At 38.9% G+C, this 11,376-nt stretch overlaps 1 protein-coding gene across 2 annotated transcripts; it reads left to right on the forward strand.

Moving 5' to 3' along the window:
- The first annotated feature begins 618 nt into the window (after nt 1-618).
- LOC109195771 (serine protease 48-like) lies at nt 619-11,215 on the forward strand. Of its 2 annotated transcripts, none has more exons than XM_025901197.1 (5): nt 619-754; nt 1,467-1,629; nt 1,794-2,059; nt 2,141-2,280; nt 10,760-11,215. In XM_025901197.1, exons 1-5 carry the CDS (start codon nt 697-699, stop codon nt 11,198-11,200), a joined length of 1,068 nt encoding a protein of 355 aa, XP_025756982.1. In that variant the 5' UTR covers nt 619-696; the 3' UTR covers nt 11,201-11,215. The 2 variants fall into 2 exon arrangements, with proteins under 2 accessions (XP_025756982.1, XP_019204013.1); XM_019348468.2 differs by lacking the exon at nt 10,760-11,215 and adding an exon at nt 6,929-7,530.
- The last annotated feature ends 161 nt before the right edge of the window (nt 11,216-11,376 follow it).

Genomic DNA, 11,376 nt, shown 5'->3' on the forward strand with positions numbered 1-11,376 from the left:
TTTCCTGGATTCAGAGAGACGTGGACACAAAACATGCCCTATGTAGCCTTGATTACCGAATTTTATTATTCATTGTTCTTCTACTGATTCTAAGGTCTGGTTCAGGATATCTTGTTCAGACTCTCTGATCCAGAGACTTCTAGAAAACCATTATCATGTGTATGAGCACAACTGCATTGTGTATAAATAAAATAATTATTAATGAAACAGATTTATTTAATAATTTAATTCAAAAATCTAAGCAGCCTTAATTTAAGAGAATAATATTTTGTAGCAGTAAAAGTTTTGTTTCTTCTAAAGTGAACATACAGAATGTGACACATAAAAGTAAATGTTGCCAAAGACAACCTCGTCAGTGGCGGTAACAACTTGTGCGTTTTATTATTCCAGTACTTTAAACCAAATTCCACAACTGCTTAACAGACTGTAATTAAACCTATTCAAAGACCAACAAGTCTGACTGGAAAAAATCAGCCCTGATTATTTATAGAAATGTGGGCAGCTGAACATAATGTTTAAATATTTAGAGTTTAAAACCCTTAAGAGCCCAGACCCATTTTTTACCGTCATAAAAACTATGGGAGAATCAATTTTGAAACATTAACAGAAACTGTCCTCAATGTTAAAGGGGCGGTGACACCTGTGTCACTGTTGGTGCTTAAGGGCTAAGACGTCACAAAACAGGTGCAGTTTACGATGACTCTCCAACAGTTTGTGCGCTGTTTCATTGTGGTGATCATTTTCTTATGCAAAGGTGAGAAAAAGGTTTTTTCTTCTTTAGATATTTTTTTATTACTGAGATTTTATCAGGGTTGGAAGAAGTACGAGATTAATTAGAGGTACAAATGTTGACTGTGACATAAAGATGAACAAACAGGTTAATATTTAAATGTTTCAACAACAGTCAGCAATAAAATCTTGCTTTTAGAATGTGATCATTTCTTCATCTTACATATATTTGCACTCAACCGGTTTAACTCTGTGTAGTTTCTTAGTTATCCAGGTCATGGTAGTCTAAGGAGCTTTAAGTTTGTTAAAGACATTTCACCTCTCTCAGATGAGAGGAGGTGAAACATTCACCTTTTTTCAAGCTTCTTAAAAAGTTTTATTTCTGGATGCTTACCATGCTGGTCTGAATGATCACCTGAAAATGAGAAAACAGACATTTGTACAAGTTCTTTTACAAGTTTTAAGCTTGGTTTGAACCTTTCTGTCCTTCTGTCAGCTGCACAGTAATGAGAACATATACACAGTAATATCCACATTTGTTGCAGTGACAGAGCGTGCTGACTTTTGATTTTTCTTTAAACTCTGAATTTATTTTGTGCTGTAAAATCTTCCAGTATCCTGACATAGAGGAGGAACTATCTGTGCATCACATCTCCCAGCAGAGTGTTGCACTAATCAGTGTTATCTGTCATCTGAGTGGTTTTAATGTGTTTAACTGTGCTCTTTTATTTTGCCAGCATGTAGCAGCAGGGCTGTGAACAGCAGCAACATCACAGAAGGTCATGATGCAGCATCAGGAAGCTGGCCCTCATATGCTGCTGTAGTTATAGTTGGATTTCAATTTGGTGCGTCCTTAATCAACGAGCAGTGGGTGCTGACAGCTGCATCTTTCATTCCACTGTGAGTCAATGCTGCAAGTTTACATTTTTGTTGATGAAAAAACTCAAAGAAATTGAAGACATAAAAGTAAAAAGAAAAAGGAAACTCATGACATTGCATTGTCCTGTGATAGAGAGAAAAGGTGCCATTTAAAAATAACGTTTTGTGTCCATGTGTGTGTGAAGTGACACATTGACACGGTGGGATCCAACAGTCTATCTGGGAGGCTACAGCCTGTCAGGTTCAAACCCAAATGAAGTGAATCGGACTCTGGAGAAGATTATCTGCCATCCTGAATTCGACTTTGCAACTCTCAAGAACGACATTTGTCTTCTGAAGCTGTCGGCTCCTGTGAATTTCACAGACCACATTCAGCCGACCTGCTTAGCCTCAGAAAACAGCACTTACAACAATGAGACCAGTAGCTGGGTCATTGGTTTGGGTTATAATAGTAAGTTGTAAAACATTTATTTTCGGTTACAGCATTGTGTTGGTGTTTCTGGGGCCTAATATTTAAATTCTCTCCAATTAGGTGATGGTACATTCACCAAAACCCTGCAGGAGGCCAAAGTACCAATCGTGGGAAACAATGAGTGCAAAGGCATCTTTCAAGGGAGCTATCCCAAGATCACAGAGAACATGATCTGTGCTGGAGACAAGGATTCATGCTTGGTGACTACAACCTTTATTTTTTATTAAAAAATATGTGGAGCTGTCTGTTGTGACAACCTCTTGTGTTAATAAGGGAGCAGCTAAAGCAGGCTTTATGTGTAAAAGTATGCATAGACTGAGATGACAGAACTTGTTTTTGTTTGTTTTTGTTTTTTTTATGTAAAGGCTCATTATACTGGGCTGAATTACTTTTGTATAAATGGCCCTATGAGAAACATGGTGTTCCACATTAAACAATGACATAAAAGCGGCTGAAGCTGTGGTAAACCGATACCTAACTGAAAAGGTCATTGCGGAATTCAGTTGAACTATGCAGTTAAATGTGACATGTTTCACTAATTCATAACTTGCTAGCAAAAAACTTGAAAGCCCTTAGTCGATGGTTACTGCAGTTCAGTGGCTTTGGGAAATACTCTGCTCAGTCAGTTTAAAGCATGACCCTGCTGATTTCTAAACAAATGAGTTTTAAGCGATTGCTGAGTCCACAGTTAACACTTTTGTAAAGAAGACCACTCTGTAGATGAGAGACTGTGTCTAGAGGTCGTTATGAGTGAACATCTGTAAGGTTTGAATAGCAGAGCTTTGAGGTGAGTTTCACCAGTTTTTCTGGTTACTCAAACAGAACATAACTTACTGCCAAACCTGAAAGAGGAAGATCACCTTCTGCTTAGAGGGGTGATGCAAATTACGAGAATGAACTTTAATTTACTCATGTTGGATGTGTTGCTCCAGCGCTGCGAGCTTAGGAGGAGGAAAATGCAGATGGTTAATTGATCATTGTTACTAGAATGACTTTTGCACAATATGAGTTTAAAGAAATTAAGATTCTAAAGAAATCTAAAATCTAAAGAAAATACTGAGTTTTAGCCTTACAGAAAAAATGAAGGACATAATCATAATTCAAACAGAGGTCTGAAGAAATAACAACCCAGCACACAATAGGCTAAATGAAAAATTAAGTTCTACGAGTCTCAGAAATGACCTCCACATCTGGTTTGGGATCAACAGTTGAACCTTTACGCATTTTGAAACCTTAAAACCACAAACTTAAATTTTTTTATTTAGATTTTCTGTCATAGACCAACACAAAGTAGCACATAATTGTGAGGTGGTATGAAAATGATACAGGGTTTTCATAATATTAAACAAATGGAAATCTGAAAAGTGTGACATGCCTTTGTATTCAGGACCCTTTTATTCTGATACCTCTAAATAAAATGAAGTGCAGTCAATTGCTTTCAGAAGTCACCTAATTAGATAATAGAGTTCACTTGTGTGTAAATTAGTCACCTACACCTGCTCTGTGGAGGCCTCAGTGGTTTGTTAGAGAACAGAATACAGCCCTGTGCAGCTCTTCTTGTGTAACTGCCCATTTCATGTTATCTCCAACAACTCTTTGGATCGTGCTGGAGACACAGCAAACCTTGTGACGGATGTGTCATCCTGGAGGAGTTGGTTTTCCTTAGAAAGCAGGTTACATCTCATGTAGCCAGCCGTGACAAGGATGTTAACAAAAAGTTAAACTAGATCAGTGGTTCCCAAACTATTTTTGCCAGGCCCCCCTTTTTTACAAGAAAAATGTTCGCGCCCCCCCACAAACACATCCTCCAAACACACACACCCATATTTTGCTCCATTGTGGTTTATTTCACACCTCAAACATTTAGTAAATGATTAAGCAAATACAAGTAAACGGCAATAAATTACAGGTAGTAATAAAATATACTACTAACTCTTTTACGCTAAGTCCACACCTACACGGGTATTTTTGAAAACTCAGCTGTTTATGCGTTTGGGCTTTTCGTCAACACATAAACGGCGTTGTGATTCACCGAAAACGGAGATTATTTAAAACCTCCTTGTTTGCGTTTATGTGTGGACGAGGAATCCAGAGTTCGTCAGGCAACGTCAAAGGTGTGTGCCTCTTTTCACGTCACGCTGTGCGCCACGTTATTGTTTACATGAGATGAATTGCAGAATGGCAGATAGAGACAAAATACTGTTAATCTGACTATCTTCAGGTTTTACACGCTTACATACACACGCAGTTACTGTCCCTGCATTTAGAAAGGCAGAGGCGTCACGGTGTAATTATTTTATGTGTAGTTGTTCTTTTTCCCGTGTAATATTCAACATTGGTATCAATACATTTTTCAAAAAAATGTCTGTGCAAAATGGGTTTAAACAAACAGCTGTGGGATACTGTTTGTCCGTGATTTGAACCGGGGGGAACAAATTACGGCAGGACCAGCCTGATATTATTTGTATCCCACTGTAACTTTACTGCATAAAGAGCTAACATGTCCAAGATGTCAGGAGTAGTTAGTCATTACAAGAAGTGTTTGAACTAAAAATCAAGAATGTTGGATACCGTTTGTCCGTGATTTGGAGAGCACAGCGCTGCTCCCGACGCAGGGAAACTAATTTTGCAGGGGAGACCTACCTTGGCACTTGTGCAGGTGAAGCCAAAGGGAAGATATGCTTCACCATATTTTCTAGTCTTTGGCTTGGAAGGAAGTTTGTTTGGAAACATTTGGCGATGCTTCATCTCCTGCCTTGCGTTTGTGTGGGAGCCCCGTCAAAAACCTGTCCACAGTGTCCAAGCGCTCTTTTTTTTTTTTTCCCTTTCATACCGCGCCCCACACTTTGGGAACCTCTGAACTAGATGAAAATCAGTCAGGAGGGATAAGGAGAGAGAGAAGGCCTGTGTGAAAACATTCCCTTTGGGCTCCAAAGCAGCTGAAATGGATTCACAGTGTGTTTTGAGGAAGGAAGGTTCAGGGTTTAAGTAGTCATCATCATGGGCTCATCTGATTAGAATGAGAATAAGCAGTCAATTTACAGGTTGTCGTTTTATTGAATAATAAAAACAACTTCATTTATAAAGCGCTTTCAAACAAAGTGCTGTACAACTATTTAAAACTAAAAAGATAAGTAAAATAAAAGCGATACATAGCAATACAGGTAAAAGACACAATACAAGTTAAAAACAGTAAAAATTGAAAAACTAAAAGCAATAGAATTAAGACATGTAAGAGGGTGAACAAATGTGTCTTCAGCTTAGTTTTGAAAACCTCCACAGAGCATGCCTGCCGAATATCTTGAGGGAGGTTGTTCCACAGAAACGGGGCACGAAAAGAAAAAGCACGCTCTCCAATTGTCTTTTCTGGCTCTAGGAACCTTTAGAAGGCCAGAGTCCTGAGATCGGAGAGTACGGGATGGAACATAAAGATGTAAAAGGTCGGAGAGGTATGTAGGTGCCAATCCGTTTAAAGCCTTGTAGGTGAGCAGCAGGACCTCAAAGTCTGCTCGAACGTGACAAGGTAGCCAATGCAGAGAGTTCAGTACAGGGGTAATGTGCTTAAATTTCCCAGTCCTTGTTAAAATGCGAGCAGCTGCATTTTGCACCATCTGGAAACCTCGAAAAGTTCTCTTTGGTAGCCCAGAAAGAAGAGCGTTACAATAATCAATACGTGAAGACAAATGCATGGATAAGAACCTCTGCAGTGTCGCTTGACAAAACTTGTCTGATTCTGGCTATGTTCCTCAAATGATAAAAGGCAGTCTTTGTTATCTCTTTTAAATGATACTCGAAAGAGCACCATGTCGAACCACACCCCCAAGTTTTTTTTACCTTGTCCCTGCAATTTATGACACTGTCAATTCTCAAGATGAAATTTTGGGACAAGTGCTAAATCTGTGTGGCCCAATGACCATCAACTCTGTTTTATCAGTATTTAGGAGTGAGAAATTATCCGATAACCAGCCCTTAATTGCAGATAGACAAGATTCTAGTTTAGAGACTTCAGCACAATTTCCAATGGTTAAAGGAACAAAGCTGCAGGTCATCAGCGTAACAATGAAAGGTTACATTAAAAGAACGTAAAAGAACACCAAGAGGCAGCAGGTACATAGAAAACAGCAATGGTCCAAGTACAGAGCCCTGAGGGACCCCGTGCCTCACTGCACAGGTCTCAGAGAGATCATTTTTAAAACTAACAGTCTGAGACCTCCCAGACAGGTAAGATCTCAGCCACAATAAAACATTTCCTGTAATTCCAATAAAATGTTCAAGCCTACCCAATAAAAATGCAGTGATCCACAGTGTCAAACGCAGCACTTAAATCCAGCAGTAATAAAACTGAAGTACGATCGTTGTCTGCATTTACCAGCAGATCATTTACAACATCTTCCAGGTAAAGAAAGGAAAGACACATGGACTGCCATCTCTGAAAGGAAATAAAGTATGATTTAAGTAACTCAAAATAATACATGAACTCAGGAGACTCAAAGAGAAACTCACCTCAGCTGCCGCCCCATGTGGGAGTGAAGAAAGAGTGAGGGGTAAGTGAGTGCAGTCCTTATATAACGAGTGACAGGTGAGTGCAATTAAGGCCAAGCACCACCCCCAATCAAAGGTGAGGAAAAGAAACAAGGTGCATCTGGTGAAGTGAATGTGCTGAAAGGTGAGCCTTTACAACACAGTGGTTCATGTTTCCTAACTGGACAAAGTGATATTAACTGACTGTGTGTGGTACTGTGACGAGCAAGCGTTACCCAACATAAATCATTGTTTAGTTGGTGGATGTTATTGATGGTCAACCTCTAAGAGTCTGTCCTAATAACTTTCATCAATGTCTTTCCACAGTTTACTTATGGAGCACCACTCATGACCAAAAGTGGATCAGTCTGGCTCCAGAGTGGAGTTCTGAGTGTCAGTGCGTGTGATGCATTTCCTTCAGTGTTCACTCGTGTGTCCCAGTACCAGAAATGGATCAGCGACACAGTTAGAGGGACACAACCAGGCTTTGTTACCTTCACCTCCCCAGACAGTTCATCACCAACCACTACTGCCCCCGATGTGTGACAGTGTGTTGCAGTGGTGAAAACCTGACCCACCGCACTCTGTGTTCTCGTTGTGTTGCTCCATGTGTTTGCTGGAACTGTTGGAAAGTAGATCAACACATTTACTCAAGTTCAAGTACAAACATGAAGTACTTTACCTGACATATTGCTTTACAACTTTAAGAACCTTTTATTCCACTGTATTTACGGACATCAGGAGGGTTTTTTTTTTACTAGCAATTTGATTATTTTTAATTCGATTTTTTTTTAGTCTGTCTCTATTTGCTATACTTTCTTTAAACTACTTTAATGACCCAATGAATTGTCATTAAGAAATCAAAGCATTCTTAAATTAGTTAAGTGAAATGTTAAGGGTGTCACGTTTTCACACTTGCGTTGTTTGCTCAAAATCATATGCAAATTAATTAAAATCTTTTCAAATAGTCTTGTGATCTTTTTTTTAATTTTTAATACTTAAATAGTTAAAAAAATATATATTTCTTGAGTTATATTTGATTTTTCACACTTTAAATTAAAGTAGAACGAACAGGAAACACTTCACACATTGTTAACAGATGAAGGATAAATGTGTTCTTTCTACTCGCCAGCAGCCGATGGTTCATATTATACAGGAGACAATAGGAAGATGACACTGCTGATAATTTGCTCCGTGACCTGACGAGTTTATGGTTTATATTTTTCAGCGTCTTGTTTAATGTAACATGATGTTATCTATTAAAACATGATCCCCTCAGTTTATCAGTCACATCAGTCCCTCATGTGTCACATGTGCTATCAAAAGCTGCATCAAGACAAAAAACAGTCAATGACAATTGGTGCACCTGCTTGTGATGCAAAGCAGCCTACAATACCCCTTGCAGTTCTTGGTGGTAGAAAATATAGTGAGGCTGTACTGAAACAGTGTGTTGGCTAGTGTCATAAAGTAAAGTTGCTTGCTTACAGTAAACCTCCTACCAGACATATCTGGAACTATCATAGTGTCTATATTAAAGCCACACAAGCTGAGCAATGGCTGAAGCCTCTAGTTTTTGGTCACTGGCTCTTGAGAAATTAAATTGTTAACAATTGTTGTCCAAGATCATAAAAAAGGGCATCAAGAAAAATGTGCAGAAACAATATATACGAGAATCAGTTTCTGAGAAGAACAGGATGTAGCCTAAAGTACAACTGAGTACTAACCTCATGGTGGTGGTTGAAGAAAAATCATGATGTATTTGGTTCATTGTTGAACCACACCGGTCCCAAGTTCATATTTTGCATTTACGTGTGGCAGAAAGGTGTTAAAGCTCCCACTTCATTATACCTTCCCAACCGTGGAAAATAATGGAAACACAGATGCAGACTATTTTCTTTTGTGTCTCACAAAAACTCAAGATGTCTGCCACTTAAATGCTCCGAGCTCGATTGTGGTTTGGTTTATGTGGCCCAGGCTCATAGAAAACAGGTCTGGCCTGGATCCGGCATCAAGCTGGCACTTCTGACTGACTGGTGTCATGGCAGAGTGTATGTCAACCAGATGTGGGCCAGGTCTGGCAATGATGGCACTGTTTATGTTCCTATTTTCCTATTTTAGTTAGAAGACCCAAATGCCATGTTGCAATACTATACTGCTATAGAGGGTTTTCACCTACGTCATGTTCTGGGCAGTAACCTGGATGAGCGGCCATATTGGAGGCACTCGAAGGTAAACACTTCAATGGATCAATGTCTGAAACCACAGAAAAGCTCCTCAAAATGCGTTATAGATGCAAAGGCATACAGGGAAGGACTTGGTCCACAGGAAAGGCCACGATATTTGGAAAAGTTAAGGTTTATTGGTGGTGCAGATCCATACGAGTTGGCTCCTTCGTCTTGGATCAATGACAACCCGGAGAGTCTTGTGTCTATTGCACATCCTGATATCGTCAACTACCTGGTTTTCTCGCCAAGCCCATACACAGCGGAGGACCTTAAATCTTTTAAAAGTTTGGAGGCCTATAACCAGATGGTGTGTGGATGGGTGAGGGAGATGCAGTATCAAGTCATCAGCGACAGATGTGTTGTGAATGCCAAAGTAAGTAATGCAATAACATCTTTAATCAACCAAACCTTAACTGTATGATATCATCCCTTACCAAAAAGTAGCATACTTCAAGTATATTTTATTAAGTATGCTTAACTATAGAAAAATACATTTCCCCAAGTATACTTCTATTCTCCAAGTACACTGATAGAAATATACTGGCAGTTTACTAGTATACTTCTTTGTACTAAATTGGTCCCCTTTAAGTTTATAAAAGCACACTTTGAAGTACACTTAAAGTTCATTACAAGTAAACTAAAAGAGTACCTGAAAGATTACTTTAAGTCTACTTTTAGTTAATGAAAGTACACTTTAATGTGTACTGAAAGTCATCTTTTAGGTATACTATTAGTTTACTACCAGTAAACTTCAAGTGCCCATTTTACTTTACAAAAAATACACTGTGAAGTAACTTTTTAGGTTTGCTATTACTACTACCAATAAACTTCTAGTTATACTTCTTCTCCATGTTTAATGCTAAGTAAAAAATGTGACAAACATAGATTCAGGTATTTTATTTGGCTCCAAAGTATTTCCATCGAAAGGAGCCAGTTGAGGTGGTTCGGGCATCTAACAAGGATGCCCCCTGGGCGCCTCCTGGGTGAGGTTTTCCGGGCACGTCCCACCGGGACGACGCCCGGGACACACTGGAGAGATTATATCTCTCGGCTGGCCTGAGAACGCCTGGTGTTCCCCCGGATAAGCTGGAGGAGGTGGCCGGGGAGAGGGCGGTCTGGGCTTCTCTGCTTGGGCTGCTGCCCCCGCATCTCGGCCCCGGATAAACGGAAGAAAATGGATGGATGGATTGATGGATTGTATTTCCAGTAAAATGTAACCTCAGTCTCTAACCTTGTCACTGCAGTGTAAAGAACAGTCCACTGAGTGTAAAAAGGTATTATTAAAACACTACCACTTAAGTATATCAGTGAAAAGTTGAAATATAAGTATGAGTTAAGAATACTTAGACTTTTAGTATATTTTTTTTAGCAAAAGCAAAGTATAAGTAATATTAACTTTGCAAATTATATCTTCAAATAACTACATTAAGAGCAAACTGAAGTATACTCTTATTTTTAGTTTAAAATTAGTATACTTGAAGCACACGTGCATATCTACTTTTTGGTAAGGAATGAATACCATGGGTGTAATGTTAGCCATGAGTTTTTCATTTCAAGGACCTCCAGTTTGATATGTATTAGTATTTGATATGCACTGTCTACATTTCTATATACGCTGTACACTAAAAACTACAGAGCACTTATCACTATCAGAGTTTAAAACCCCTGGGGGGCCTGGACCTTACATTATGAACAAGTGATGCAGATAAGATAAATCTTTATTAATCACCAGAGGGGAAATTCAATTGTTGCAGTAGTACAAGTATTCAGTAGCAATGCAGAAATAGAAATAGATATGTAAGAAAAACAGTGCAAAAAATGCAGTGTATGAGTGTATAATAATATATAAGACTACCTGTTATTTTTTTAAGTGAAATGGTGAGAAACCATTCTGTTCTTACAGTATTATTTTGTTGCTTTGTCTTATATTCAGATACTCCATTCTCAATCAATCCGAGCAACACCCCTGGATCCCTGGATAATCGCTGAGAAGTCTGGCCGGATACTTGGAGCCCGCTGTACATGCATGGCGGGCCTCGGAGAGACGTGCACACATGTTGCTGCATTGTTGTTTCTCATTGAAGAAACAGTGAAGTTGAGAGACTCAAAGACAGTGACTCAAGAAACGGCATATTGGCTGTTACCTACTGCATCGTCAAAGGTGGAATTCTGGGAATGCCGGAAGATTGACTTCACTGTAACAAAGAGACCTCAAGTAAGAGTTGGCAAGATGAAATGTGCTGCTCATGGACAGTCATCTGAGGAACAAAGCTATGCACTTCAGGGACTTTTAATGTTAGTGAGATATTGTAATGCAATAAAAAACAGACATTACATACAAAATTGTGTTTACAGTTATTTAATTGTACTATAGTATATACTATATGCTATAATTTATAGTACTGTATAGTTTATAAGCTAAGTGTTCTGATAACTGTGCGGGTTTCCTTTAATAAATCTGTTCAGATGAAAGTGTTATGCTGTGTGTTCTCTTCCACATTACAATAACAATGACTGAACAAAGACTGTATATGTCTTTGTTTAGTTTGT

Source organism: Oreochromis niloticus, linkage group LG19 (genome assembly GCF_001858045.2).
Source record: "Oreochromis niloticus isolate F11D_XX linkage group LG19, O_niloticus_UMD_NMBU, whole genome shotgun sequence".
NCBI classification, from domain to species: domain Eukaryota; kingdom Metazoa; phylum Chordata; class Actinopteri; order Cichliformes; family Cichlidae; genus Oreochromis; species Oreochromis niloticus.

What these genes read in the sequence shown, in the direction of transcription:
- LOC109195771 (XM_025901197.1), top strand. Translation starts at nt 697, where the DNA reads ATGACTCTCCAACAGTTTGTGCGCTGTTTCATTGTGGTGATCATTTTC. An exon ending in GCTGCATCTTTCATTCCACT is followed by an intron (nt 1,630 to 1,793) that starts GTGAGTCAATGC and finishes GTGTGTGTGAAG; the next exon opens with TGACACATTGACACGGTGGG. An exon ending in CATTGGTTTGGGTTATAATA is followed by an intron (nt 2,060 to 2,140) that starts GTAAGTTGTAAA and finishes CTCTCCAATTAG; the next exon opens with GTGATGGTACATTCACCAAA.